Source organism: Cricetulus griseus, chromosome 9, assembly GCF_003668045.3.
Source record: "Cricetulus griseus strain 17A/GY chromosome 9, alternate assembly CriGri-PICRH-1.0, whole genome shotgun sequence".
Lineage (NCBI taxonomy): Eukaryota > Metazoa > Chordata > Mammalia > Rodentia > Cricetidae > Cricetulus > Cricetulus griseus.
The window spans coordinates 15030361-15046038 of NC_048602.1; the positions used below are offsets into that span (position 1 = coordinate 15030361).

A 15678-nucleotide genomic window follows, 5' to 3' on the forward strand; every position below is an offset into this window, starting at 1 on the left:
TTTAGTATTTTGGATATTTTCCTTAATTGACCTTTATTTTTAGCAATCAACAGAACAGTTTTCTGTCTCTTTTTTTGTTTTGTTTTGGGTTTTTTTTTTTGAGAATGTTTCACTCTATGTTGACCTAGATGTCCCAGATATGCTGGGTAGATGAGACTGAACTCTACTTCACAGAAATCACCTGTCTCTACCTCCCATGCTCCCATGTGCTGAAACCAAAGTCATATACTAACAGACCGAGGCTCAGACTGTTTCCCTGGCTTTTCTTTCTTGCTGACTTATTAGCATTATGTGGATGGAATATCTGTGCTTATCCTAGTTATGTGTCAATCACAAAACCTTCAAAGTCTTTATTGTGTTCATTCCCCATTAACCATAATTGTTTTTTAGGTATGGTTTTTGCCCTCTGTGTTGCTGACATTCTCAAGTGTATTGTTTCTTATTAATGACTTGCAAGGATTGTCTCAAGAAAACATGATGAGTGGATGGAGGAGTTAAACATGACAGGGGCATTTCATCTGAACTCTCAAAAGTTCCAGAGAATCTCTGAGGATCAGAAATCTTTGACAATGCCCTACCACATTTATGTGTCTCCTTTCCTTGCTGTGCATGGCCAGTCAGTAATATACTTGCAGCTGATACCCTTCCTGTCCCTGATTTGCTGGGTTGGGGGTGCACAGCACCACTTAATTGATTTGCTCAGTGGCTTCCTTCTTCATGCTTTGGTTTCTTCCAAATTTCCCAACACATCTTTTTGCCATTTTGGAGTAATTCCTCCATATTTCTAGCTGGCTCTTGGTACTTTCTCTCGTTTTTCTGACTTACTGGGAACACATCTGATAAAACATCTAAAATAATACCTTTAACAGCCTTTCAGAAAATACCTTTTACAGCCTTTCTGAACATTCTGGTGGACACAAACCAGTGCTGGCACTACAAGAGCATATCTTCTGCACCAAATTTATGACACCATTTTCGGTTTGTGAGTTTATTACTAGGAAATGTCATCCTGGTTTGTAAAAGTGAAGCTGTATTTGAGGGTTTACTTTATTGAGAATGTCATCAGCCACAACTCTGTGTTTAACCCAGAGTGGGGGGTGCTTGCCTAGCATGCATGATGCCCTGTCTTCAAAGATCAGCAAAGACAAGAGATAAGGATGTGAAATCATAAACTTTAGAGAAGAGAATCTGTCAGTGAATGGACTTCTTGATTTCAGAAAATACATTTATTTTGTCTGGTTGCTGGTCGTGAAAATTTCATACATGTATGTTATGAATTTTTATCATACCCCCTTCCGATGCTTTGTACATACTCTGTACTTCTTTCTTTGTGTCTTCCTCTTTCCCATTTCTGTTGGTAAGTTGACTGATTTATTTGTATTGACTTTACAGAGAGTTATTAAGCTGCCATGTCATTTATAGAAGCCAGCAGTTTGTATCCTTTCCGTCTTCCTGGAAGAATAGATTCTTTCAATGAAAATTGCAGGTGTCATTCCTGAGTGTTTCCTAGTACTGAGAAACTTGTCAAGGCCCATAGGCAATACACACATAACCACCCAAAATCAAGAGACAAAAGTTTCCATCTACCATATTCCTACTGCCATAATAATATTTCTTGGCCTGAATGCCTGGAGTCCATAATTATACAGGAATTTGAATCCTGCATTACAACGTTATGAACATTTGATTGGTGGCTACCAGGTTGAGCCTGGAAGCTGGTCAACTCAACTCCCCACCCTTCAAACTAATCCTTCACTCAAGATGAGAATAAATATAACAGGAGGAAATAGAAGGCAAATTTAACTTCACAAATTATATATTGATGTAAATCAATTTGTTGTCAAATCAGAAGAAAAATCATGTGATCAGAACAAAGCCAAAGATAAGTATTGATGGAAGGACAATGTTCTTGCTTGAGGAAAAATGATTTTGGAAAGAATCAAGTCCTGCTCCAAATCAAGCTATCAAACACAGCAATGTCCCAGAATTACTTCCATGTAATAAAAATGTATGAGAATAGTTAATGATCCGTTGGAATGGTCTGACAAGGCTTTGGTCTGGTGACTGCAGGTCAAATTTGTTCATTTACAGTAAGGTAACCACAGAAGTTAAAACAGTAGGAAATGGGGACTGTAAGAGGTACTTTATTGCAAAATACCAGTAGTTTAAAAAAGAAACACACAAGTGCTTGCCAAAATAGTATAAGACAAACAAAATTCTGTTATGGGGAAATACATAGGCTTCCAAATATACTCAGTGCATAGTATGACCATTCTAAATAAGAGTCACCATTAAGATCAATTTAAAAATCTGAGGATGGAAAATGACAAAGCTTTCCAGGTACCCTGCCTTATAGATTAAGACTGTATCTCAAAACAGCAACAAAAATTAATTTTGGGGGAAAGTAATTTTAAATGTATTGAATAACATGTGGAAGTTTTGAGACAAAATTATAATGAGGGAGAGAGTCAGCTGTGTGCTCCAAATAGTTGAGGATCCACATAGCAAAACATTGCCTCCATGAGGACAAGTCTCCCACAGCACACGGCTTGAGGGGGAATGAACAGGATCTGTGGACTAGGCCTATTCTAAGGAAGTAAACATAATTACCTGGCACTGATGAGAGGGAGAAAACACATAAAAATAAACTGAATGCCATTGTTAAGGCCAATTGGGAAAAACTTGTTACTTAAAGCTACGTGCAAGGTTGCTCACTGGCTGGCCATTCTGACATTCCAAGCCTGGGTATAACTATTTTATCATGATTCTTCCTTATTGTATACCGAAGAAACTATTTCTGACCCCAAAAATATTATTCTCATTTGTTCAGAGTTCTTCCTCTGAAAGGAGATGTGTCTCTAAGTAAAAGAGAGAGGAACAGAGAGAGAAAGCTATGTGTTGTGTACACAATATAGGACAGGAGATTTATGCAAAGAAATCAAGAGACTCATACATAGAGGACTGAGAAAGGGATGAGCAGGCTGTAAGGGGAGATGTAGCTGATTGTGTAAGAAAAGTTTGACTGAAGATAGAAGTGTGAAAGATGTAAATAGAAGTGTAAGCAAAATATGAAGTGATTTACCTAGGTGGTTACAGATATCTGACAGATGTAGTTGTATAGAAGAGAGACATGTAAGTAAGAGAGATTTATGTGAGGAAAGAGATGTGGCTGTGTGGTGAAAGTTGTAGCTCTGTGGTGACTTGTAGCTGTGTGCAGACAAGAAAGGTTAAGCTACACAGAAAAGAGGTGTGACATTGTAGAGATTCATGGCTTTGCAGGAGAGAGATGCAATATGTAATGGAAGATATGTAGTTATATTTTAAAATGTAGCTATGTGGAGACAGAGAGATTTTTCAGAATGAGATTTGTCAGATTAACTAAAAGAGCAACTTTCAATCAGAAAAGATGTATTTCATTATTTTCACCTGAGGTAGAAAATTATAGCCCTATAAGAATTTATGGATCTTTTTCTATAACCTGGAGGTGGTCTTGGAGCAGGAACTCCCATAAATCACTGGTCTTCAGCTAATTTTACTTTGTTGTTCTATATGTCACATAATTTCCTGATTGTACAGTAGGGATAGGTTTGCAATCTGAATTGCTGTCAACTGAATCTTGTTGAACATTTTTTTTTTAATTTGCTTTGATTATATAGTTTCTGAGTAACTTCTGAGTCAGATGTTTCATGTCTCATAAAATAACCTTTGTGTTCTGTATGTGTCAAAATATCCAATTTGTAAGGAAAATGTAGAAAAGGAAGGATATCTCCTTAAATATAGGAGAAGGACTTCTATGGGAAGGCAAAAATGACACATAAAAAATTCTCAATAATCGAATACCTCCAAATTGTGCAAGTATTAATAGTTCCCTAATTGTGCAACATCCAAATATCAAAACCAAAAATTACAGGGCAAGCATCATATGTCTCATCTTTGTTGGAACTTGTTAAGCAGCTCTTATAGCTTTATGACTTTTTCAATTCCTATTTTATATGGCTGAACCAGCACTGTGCAAGTAAATATAGGAAAAATTATTCAGGTGGGCTTTTATAGAATAATCATCTAGCAGGTATCAGTTATATAGAATACAAAATAAATTTTTCATAAGGTACAAATTCTGGGGCAGGATTATATGATATGTAGAATTCTCTGTTTTAGATATCGATTTTGTATTATATCCATGATTATAATGCACTCTATTCATTAAAATAAATTAAATTCCCGTCAACTTTAAAAAGAGATGAAAAATTCATATATATATATATATACATATATATATATATATATGTATATATATATATATATGCTCCAAGTATGAGACAACACATTGAGGAAATAAGAATTTCTTGGTTAGTTGAGTTCTTTATCCAGTTGTGAAAATTAGAAAATTAGTTCCGGCTTGTTTTCTTGTCTGCTGACTACATTGTTATTTACTGGCACATATTCTAAGAATAGTTAGAGTTGCCAATTGTTGTTCTTTTTTCTGTCTAGAAGATTTTATTTGGAAGTCTTAGTCGCAGACTGCTTAGTACTTAATAATCAAGAGGTTTTCTTCATTGATGAGAAATTTTGAATACAATAAAATTCACACACACAAATATCTTATTTCTTTTTTAATAAAGACTAGTATGTTATTGCTTTTCTCTCCATTAAGTCTCCGGTGACAGATATAAGTGGAGTGGTGTAAGAATGAAGAAAACATATACAGATAAAAAAGAGACTAAAAGAAAAGCTGGGATCAGATGTTCCAAGCTCTCTGGATGAAAAAATCCACACCCTGTAATCTCTGTGCCTGCAATACCTACATACAAATAGATTCAAATAGTTATTACATATTGATTATATATGAGTGGCAGGATTATTATCTACAGCTATGCAGGTAGGCATTCTTGGATTATCTCAGTAATTTCAGACTCTATAATCTTCAACTGTTAAGGAAAAAGTATCTTAAGAAAGGAAAATATCTGGAGAAGTTTTACATAAACCTCACATAAACACAGAAGGAATTATAATGTTCATAGCTTCATTCAATGAGGGAAAATAATTTTCAATTAGTTTACATTTTTGCTGTGTCTCAGTGTGTGGTCGGGGATCTAACTCTGCCTATGTAAAAAGATGAATTTTACTCACACATCCACTCAGGACTTCAAAAATTCAAGCCTTCTTTTTCCTCCCACACCTACTTCTAATGATGCAAACCGTTACAGTTTTCTTAAAGTCATTTGTTTTGCATTTTCAGGTCATGATTTCTGGCATTTTTTGTACTGCAATTCCTGACTCTTATTACCCTACAGTAGTATAAAATGGATGTTCACCAATCCAAGTCAGCAGTAATTAAACACAAGTTATATAGTATTTATTGATAATTGGGTAAATGGGAATAAACATTAAGTTTAAAAATCTATATTAGATTCTATAAAACAGCAAACAAGAGAAATACAAGGATAGTTATATGAATACTATTTTCAATAAGAGTTCAATATTCTGTTCCATAAAATACACGGAAAATTCTGCAGTGATATCGAATTGGATGATTATCAGTAAATTTACAATGGCATAGCAATTCATATTTTAAATTACTTGTGACTTCAACTATTATCAAAGTTATCCTATATTATTTAAATAAATGTTTTCATTGTAGTACAGAGAAATATATTCCTGCATATGTAAATTGTTTTCCAACAACATTTCTGTGAATAGCCATTTTATTTCTTGGAATAATGCTTTTTAAAATCACAAAGATCCTAAGGCTTCATAATGCCACTCATCAAACTCAATAAAGTTTCCACACATGATAAAAGGTTTCTTCAACTACTTAATTGTAAAGAACCTTATTTTTGTATGATTTTTGAGAAAGCAATTCTGTTTTGAGTTGGTCTCTTTTATAAATTTTCAAATGTGCTCTAAAGTTTGAGCTTCTTTTAACAAATTTAAAACACTGTACATTTGTTATGTTTCTTTCCATTGGTCATGCTTTGTTGTGTTTGACTATCCGAGGATTCCTTAAATCTTGCCATAGTTTTAATATTGTGAGTGTATTTTTATTATGGATTCTGTGATGAGCATTAAGACTTAATCACCCAGAAGATGTTTTCCAAAGTGCTTCACATTTATAAGCTTTCTATAATGTATGGATGTAGTGAGTTTTTGCAGAGATGATTCATGGAAAAAGGACATACTCTGTAACAGACTTGTTTATTATTAAAGGTTATGACTTCTCTGGTTGTGCTGTGTTTTTAAACATGAGAATCATAGGCACACTCTTGCCATACTTTGCATATTTTAACATTTTTCAGAGAGTATTCATTGATGAAATATAGTGAGCTCTTAGTAATGATTTGCCACATGTTTTCAATTTTAAGGCTTCTTTCCAGTTTGAAATTTTGATGAATTTGAAGAGTTGGGCTCCATTTAAATGAATTGTCTCACACATTACACTTATACGGTATCTCTCAAGTGTGTATTGTATGAGGAAATTGAAGTTTTGAGTTTTGTTTAAAGGACTTTCCATAACATGAATATTATTAAGTTTTCTCTCCATTGTGTATTCTTTGATGACCTTGAAGATTTGAGTTTTTCATAAATGACTTGCCACATACATTACAATTGTAAGATTTCTTTCCAGTATGTACATTTTGATGAACTTGAAGATGTGTGCTCTTTTTAAAGGATGTTCCACAATCTAAACATTTGTAAGGTCTCTCTCCAGTGTGTATTCTTTGATGTTCTTGAAGATGTGTCCTCCTTTTAAAGGACTTTCCACAGTCTGAACATTTGTAAGGTTTCTCCCCTGTGTGTATTCTTTGATGTTCTTGAAGATGTGTACTCCTTTTAAAGGACTTTCCACAGTCTGAACATTTGTAAGGTTTCTCTCCAGTGTGTAATCTTTGATGAATTCGAAGATCTGAGCCATTGGAAAAGGATTTCTCACAATGTGAACATTTGTAAGGTTTCTCTCCAGTGTGTATTCTTTGATGAACTTTAAGATTTGAGCCATCAGTAAATGATTTCCCACAATCTAAACATTTGTAAGGTTTCTCTCCAGAATGTATTCTTTGATGAACTGGAAGATATCTGCTTCTTTTAAAGGACTTTCCACAGTCTGAACATTTGTAAGGTTTCTCTCCAGTGTGTATTATTTGATGAACTTTAAGATCTGAGCCATTGGTAAAGGACTTCTCACAATATGAACATTTGTAAGGTTTCTCACCAGTATGTATTCTTTGATGAACTTGAAGCCTTGAGCCAAAAGTGAATGACTTTCCACAATGTGAACATTTGTAAGGTTTCTCTCCAGTGTGTATTCTTTGATGAACTTTAAGATATGAGCCATTAGTAAATGACTTCCCACAATTAAAACATTTGTAACGTTTATCTCCATTGTGTATTCTTCGATGAACTTGAAGATATGTGCTTTTTTTAAAGGACATTCCATAATGTGAACATTTGTAAGGCTTCTCTCCAGTGTGTATTCTTTGGTGAACTTGAAGACTTGAGCCAACAGTGAATGACTTTCCACAATTTTAACATTTGTAAGGTTTCTCTCCAGTGTGTATTCTTTGGTGAACTTTAAGATTTGAGCCATCAGTAAATGACTTTCCACAATGTGAACATTTGTAAGGTTTCTATCCAGTGTGTATTCTTTGATGAACTTGAAGACTTGTGCTTCTTTTAAAGGACATTCCACAATGTGAACATTTGTAAGGCTTTTCTCCAGTGTGTATTCTTTGATGAACTTTAAGATTTGAGGCTTTCTTAAAGGACTTGCCACATATTTTACATTTGTAAGGTTTTTTCCATTATGGATCTTCTGATGAACTTGAAGTGTTGAACTCTGAGTAAAAGTCTTGTCACATACTTCAGACATTGAAAACTTTTCTTCTTGACTGTCTGTATTGGGGATATAATTGTCATTATAGGATTTGAAGGGAAACATCTTTATACAGTATGTTACCCCTCTTAACCACATAACAAATCTTTTGAAAATACAAGGCACTTTACTTTTGTGGATGCTTGTTAAAATATTTGTATGTGTAAAAAAAATTAACTGTCATTAGGAATAGATGGTATAGAGCTAGGCCATGTCCCTTTCTATGCTGTGACTATATGTTTCCCTTTGTTATTTCTTGTCCATTTTTTATTGTTAAAACAATTTTATTTTATGTACCAATCCCAGTTTCCTCTTCCTGGAATACTACCACTCACCCACCTTCTCTCAAACCCACCTGCATGCTATCCTCAGAGAAGTTGATACTCCCAGGGGGAATAATCACAGCCTGCCACATAATTTGGGTCATGTCCAAAGCCTTTCCCTCTGTATCTAGGTGGGTTCTCTAAAAGGCCAGTTCATACACTAGTGATAATTAATGGTTCCAATGCCAGCAGCTAAATAAGCTACCCAAGCCCCTAACTGTCACCCACATTCAGGGGGCTTCTTTCAGTGTTATGCAGGTTCCCCATCTGTAAAGACTAGACTCACTGAGGTCCACATGCTTGGTTCAGCTGTTTCTGTGTGATTCCCCAACATGATCTTGACTCCATTGCTCATATTATCACTCCTCCCTCTCAACACAATGCTTAGATGATGATCTCTGCATCTGCTTACATCAGTAAGTGGATGGAGGCTCCATGATGTTAAATATGGTAGTATTCAATGTGATTTTAGGGGAAGGCCAGTAATATGCCCTTTCAATTATTGCTTAGCTTCTTCACTGGGGTCTCTCTTGTGGATTCCAGAGAATTTCCTTAGGGCTAGGATTCATGTCAATCTGTTAATGCCTCCCATTAACAAAGAGTCACATTCCTCATTCTCTCTTTCTATCTTTCCCCCATCTTTATATTTATGATCACTCATCTTCTCCTCCCTCTGACTATTCTCTGCTGCTCACTCTATGACTACCCACTTCTCTCCCCCAACTCCCAAGTACGTCAGGAGATCTTGTGTATTTCCTCTTCTCAATTGATGAGTAAAGAATTTATTGGACAATGGGAAGGCAGAATTTAGCTAGGCAGTAATGCCAAACAAAAAGGCAGGGAGAAGGAAGACATTGTGAAGAAACAACATATAGCCCTCAATGAGGTAAAACATAAGGGTATCACCTAGGCAAGTCAAAGCCACAGATGAATATAAACGGGTGACATAGGAAAACCTCTAGCACAACATCTGCCACCATTGAAGCCTTAGCCCCACCCACACCAGGAGAGGTGAATGACTTTGCCCCCATGGGAGCCCCTTATATTTTAGATCCTAATTGCCTGGGTCACATAGTACTCCCCACCCCTGCCCACTGAATCCTCAGACAACTGGACGCAGCCTACCCCCACATCAAATCATCCACCACTACATCTTTTGTTGTTGAACCATTTTCCCTATCTCCACATAGAGAGGTGAGTGACACCCTCAAACTGAGCACTGGATGGTGGCCCTTTGCCTCTAGATCCTAGTTGCCTGGCATATATCACATGTACATCCTACCTCCTTATAACCCAAACAACAAGGGGACAGCATTCCCACGAGCCAAAACATCCAACAAATTTTTAATTCAAATTATCCAGGAAAATCTAGGACATTGCAAAAAATACCCAAAAACCAAAACCAGAAAATAATAGTTATAGTAGAAGGTGAAGATGTCCATCTCAAGGTCACAGAAAACATATTCACCAAAATCATAGAAGAAAACTTTTCCAACCCAATGAATAAAATGCCTATGAAAAGAAAAGAAGCTTACAGAACACCAAATATACTGGAACCCAAAACAGTCCCCTCCAAAATATTAATCAAAACAAAACATACAAAATAAATATAGAATGTTAAAGGCTGCAAAGGAAAAAGGCCAAGAAACATACAAACACAGACAGATCACAATTATACCTGACTTTTCAATGGAAAATCTGAAAGCCAGAGGACCTAGATACATGTTCTACAGAGACTACGCCTTCAAAGCTCTCAATTGCTATAGAGGGGGAATATCAAAAATTCTATGAAACAAACAGATTTAAAAAAATATCCCCAAATCCAGTATTACAATAAGTACTTGAAGGGAAGCTCCAATCTAAGCCAGTTAGCTACACTTACAAAAACAATCAAAATAAATAATACCACATTATTAAAATTCCAAAAAAGGGAAACACACACAGACACACACACACAGACACACACACACACACACACAGACACACACACACACACACACACACACACCCCACACAAAATACCACAAATAAAAACAAATTCAAAAATAAAAAGGAATCAACAGTGAAACGTAAAAAATTATCAATATCAAGGGTCTCAGTTTGCCTATAAAAAGACACAGGTGAACAGAATTTACAAGAAGACAGAATCTATCTTTATCCTGCATATAATAAATACAATTCAACTTTAAAGATAAAATTACGTCAGAGTAAAAGTTTGAGAAAATTTTTCTAATCAATTGGACCTAATAAAGAAGGTGGTGTAGTGACCCTAATATGTAAACAATTAGTCTTCAAAGTAAAATTAATCAAAAGAGATGAAGAAGTCATTCCATATTCATCAAGGGAACAATTCACTAAGATGAAATCTCAGTTCTGTATATCTATGCCCCAAACACAAATACATACATTTGAAAGAGAAATATTACTAAACCTAAAGGCACACATTAAAGCCTCACAGTAAGAGTGGAAGACTTTTACACACCACACTCACCACTGAACCAGACAACCAGATAAAACTGTAATAAAGAAATAAAAGATCTAACAGAAGATATGACTCAAATGGTTTTAACAGACACCTGCAAAACATTTCATGCAAACAAAAAAGAGCATACCTTTTTCTTAGTACCCAATGGAAAATACTCTAAAACTGACCACATAGTCAGCAACAAAGCAAACCTCAAAAAATAAAGTAAAATTGGAATAACACAAGGTGTCTTATTAGATCTCCATTATTTGAAGTTAGAATTCAACAAGAACACAAATTGAAGAATGCCTACAAAATGATAGAAAATGAAAAGTGCTCAATTGCATCACAATCGGTCAAGGAAGAAACAAAGAAATTAATTAGAAGTCAATGAAACACAACATACCCAAACATATGGGAAACATTAAAAGCAGTGCTAAGAGGAAAGGTCATACCACTAAAGTCCTACATAAAAGAAATGGAGAACTCCAACACTGGTGACTTAGCAGCAAAACTGAATGCTGTGGATGGAAAAAAAATCAAACTCATCGACGAGAACTAGACATCAGCAAATTAAATTGAAGGCTGAAATTCTTAAAGTAGAAACAAAGAAAACATTATAGTAAATAACTGAAACAAAGAGCTGGTTCTTCAAGAATATCAACAAGGTAAACAAATCTATATCCAATTTAACCAAATGGCAGAGAGAACATGCAAATTAAAAAAATGAAAAGGAAAACATAACAACAAACACTGAGAAACTGCAGAGAATAATCAGGTGAGTACTTAGAAAACGTGTATTCCATAAAATTGGAAAATTTTAAAGGAAATGGACAATTTTCTGGGTATATATCACTTACCAATTTTAAATCAAGAAGAGATAATCAATTTAAGTAGACCTATAGCCCTTAATGATAAAGTATTAGTGATCAATAGTCTCCCAACAAAGATAGCCCAGGGCCAGAGGGTTTCATAGCAGAATTCTACTAGAAATTCAAAAAGAGCTGAAACTGATATTACTCAAATTATTCCACACAATAGAAGCAGAAGGGTCATTGCCACATCTGTTTATGATTAACTTGGGACACAAACCACACAAAGACACAACTAAGAAAGAGAACTTCACAACAATCTCCCTCATGAACATTGATGTAAAAATACTCAATTAAATACTGGCAAGTTGAATCCAAGAAGACATTAAAATATCATCTACCATGATCAAGTATGCTTCACCCAGAGATACAGGAGTGATTCAACATACAATAATCCATCAATGTAATCCACCGTATAAACAAACTCTAAAAGAAAATAAATCAAGTGTTAATCACACTAAATGCTGAAAATGCCTCTGAAAAAACACCAGTCGCCTTCAAAGTAAAGACCTTGTATAGAATATGGATAACAGTAACATAAGAAAACATGATAAAGGCAACATAAAGGAAGCCACCAGTGAAGATCAAACAAAATGGAGAGTAACTATGTGATTCCTCTCAAATCAGGAACAACCCAAGGTTGTCCAGTTTCTCCATGCGTCTTCAATATTGTTCTTGCAATTCTAGCTTGAGCAATGAGAAAAGAAAAGAAGATCAAGTGGTTACAAATTAGAAGGGAGGAAGTCAACCTTTCAATATTTGCAGATGATTTGATAGTTTACATAACTGAACCCAAAAATTCTAGCAGAGAACTCTTAGGACAGATAAAAACCTTTACCAAAGTGGAAGGATACAAGATAAAATTTAAAAAAAATCATATATATATATGTGTGTGTGTGTGTGTGTGTGTGTGTGTGTGTGTGTGTGTGTGATTTATCAGCTGAGAAAGAAATCAGAAAAGCATTGCCCTTTAAAATATCACAAAGTGCCAAAAAATATGTTGGGGTTACTCTAACCAAAAAAGTGAATGGTGAATGTCCTGTCTGACAAAAACTTTGACTCTTTTAAGTAAGAAATTAAAAATAATACCAGAAAATAGAGAGATCCACCATGCTCTGGCTAGGTAGGGTAAACGTGGCAAAAAAGCACAATGATAAAAAAAGCAAACAGCATATTCAATGCAATCCCCATTAAAATCCAGGAGCAATTCTTCACGAATCTTGAAAAAAAAATACTCAAATTTATATGGAAAAACAAAAAGAAAAACAAAGATAGCCAAATTTACCTGTACAATAAAGGAACTTTCAGAGACATCACTATCTCTGACTTTACCATCTATTATAGACCTATAGCAATTAAAACAGCTTGTTATTGGCACAAAAAGACAGGAAGAACAATAGAATTTAATAGCAATCTCTGATATAGTCAATCCACTTATGTACACTGGATTTTTTGACAAAAAACTAAAATTATACACTGGAAACCAAATGTCTTTGACATATAATGATCACATAACTGAATGCTGATGTATAGAAGATTGTATATCCAGCCACACTAAAATTCTTAGGAGAGAAATTGGAAGGACTCTGGAACAATTTGGTACAGGAGAATGTTTCCTAACCATAAAGTCAGCAGCACATACACTGAGATACACAATTAATACATGGTACCTCTTGAAAATGAGAAGCTTCTTTAAGGCAAATGACATAGTCAGATAACAAGACAAGTCAGCAGCCCACAGAACTGGAAAACAGCTTCATCAAATACACATCTGAAAGGAGGCTGATTTCCAAAATATAGAAAGAACTCAGGAAGCTAGTCACTAAAACACCAAATAATCCAATTAAAATTTGGGGAACAGAACTAAATAGAGATATTTCAATAGAAGAATCTAAAATGGCCAAAAGGCACTTTGGGAAATGCTCAGCATCCTTAGTCATCAGAGAAATGCAAATCAAAACAACCCTGAGATACCATTTTGCACCTGTCAGAATAGCTAAAGTCAAAAATGTTAATGAAAGCTTATTCTGGAGAGGATGTGGAGTGACGTGAACATTCTTCCATTGCTGGTGGGAGTGCAACATATTGCAGCCCATTTGGAAATCAGTTTTGCAGTTAATCAGTAAATTTGGAATTGATGTACCTCAAGACCCAGCAATACCACCCTTGGCCATATACCCAAAGATGCACATTCAGACCACAAAGACATCTGTTCAACTATGTTAATACCAGAATTAAGAGTAATAGCCAGAACATGGAAGCAATGTATATGCTCCTCAATTGAAGAATAAATAAAGAAAATGTGACATACATACACAGTTGACTACTGCTCGGTGGTTAAAACAAAACGACAACTTGAAATTCCTTGGCCAATGAATGAAAAGAGAAAATACTACCCTGGCTCCAGTAACTAAGGCATAAAAATACAACCATAAAATGCCCTCTTTCATATGTGGATATTAGATAAAGGAAAGGATATCCAGCCTACAATCTATAATTTAAAGAAGCTAGGAAACAAGGAGTACCATAAGAGAGACAAACATGAACCCCAGAGAAGGGGAAATGGTCCATATTTGAGTAAACTGGGAGCATGGTCACATGGAGCTGGGATATAGGAGAGAGAGGAGTGGCTTTGGAGGAGATGGAGGAGAATCTGAGGGATCAGGAAGGTCAAGTTGGACAAAGAATAGAGAAGGAGAGCCATGAAAAGATACATTGTTAGAGGGAGCTATTATGGGGTCAAATATAAACTAGCACTAGGGAAATCCCCAGAAATCCACAAGGATGACACCATCTAAGAATCTAAGCAATATTGGAGAGACCATCATAAATGCCCTTCCCCTATAATGAGGTTGATGGCTAATTTATGCCATCACAGAGCTTATATTCAGTAGCTGATGAAAGCAGATATTCAATGCTAAGCACTGAGCTGAACTCCAGGAATCCATTTGTGGAAAAGTAGGAAAGATGAGCAAAGTGGTCAAGAGCATGTTGGGGAAACGCACAGAAACAGCTGCCCTTAACATGTGGGAGTTCATGTACTGCAGATTGACATCTAGGACATCGAAGTAAAACCCAACTTGGCCTCTGAAATTGGGTGTCAATTTTGGTCATTGGGCAGTCTATGGGCCACTGGCATTTTAATCAATATTTGTCCCTAGTACTTATAATGGTGTTTTGGTGTCCTTTCTCAACCAAGACATGGGTGGGCTGTTTTCTGCCCCCAGTAATGTGACAGAGTTGATGATTCCCCATGAGACGCCTAACCCTCTCTAAGGAGTAAATGGAGGTGGTGTGAAGGGACACATTTAGGGAGAGTAAGAGGAGGTGAGGGTGACAGAAATATGATTGCTACACAAGATGAAATTATTTAACTTATGTGAAAAGTAAGAAAAATAGAAAATGATTAATTTCTTAGAGAGCCAATTAGCCAATAAGAAGCCTAAGACCTTAGCCAAACAACTATAAGTAAAGATTAATCCTCAGAGTGGTTATTTCAAAACCAAATTGTGGACCCAGAATACAGGGAGAAACTAATCTAGTAGGACCATTTCCCAGACAGAGAAATGTCTCCTCCACAGTTAGTACCAATGGACTGGAGGAATAGCTCAGCCATTAAAGGCCAGGCTCACAACCAAAAATAAAATTGGTACCAATAATTGATAAAAATTTCTACATAAAGCCTAAAAATGACCTTCTTGATAGCCACAAATTTTCAGATGGACTCTGTTGCTGCTGGTGATAAGATGCAAGGCTCCTTTAAGAAATGGTTTCTTCCTTATGTGACATTCAGTCTTGAACAGAGCATGGCATATTCCCACCACAGTACAAGGAGACATTTCCAAGCCAAGCAGTGTGCAACATGGCAGAAAAAAAAGAGTTTATGGGTGGCATGCCACATACTGCTTCCCAGAGTTGGTATTTCTTTGAATATTGAAAGAGAGAAAGGGAAGTAACCATTATCTAGAGTTTCCACAACCATGGATTACTTTTTTAAAAACACTCTTTTTCATAAAATCAATTGTGGATACCCAATAAGGACAGATTAATACAAAAAGACCTGTAGGTCACAAAGTGTTTAAAATACGTACATAAACTTGATTGAAAATGAGTAAAAGAGACGGGCGTTGGTGGCCCAAGGCTTTAATC

At 35.6% G+C, this 15678-nt stretch overlaps 1 protein-coding gene across 1 annotated transcript in view; it reads right to left on the bottom strand.

The window, feature by feature from the left end:
* Positions 1 to 423: 423 nt before the first annotated feature.
* LOC118239324 (zinc finger protein 2 homolog) overlaps positions 424 to 15678 on the bottom strand; it is a 198993-nt gene continuing 183738 nt past the window's right edge. The window contains 2 exon segments of the mRNA XM_035449133.1: positions 424 to 667; positions 6733 to 7774. Of these exon segments, the coding sequence (XP_035305024.1) occupies positions 424 to 667; positions 6733 to 7774 (1286 nt within the window).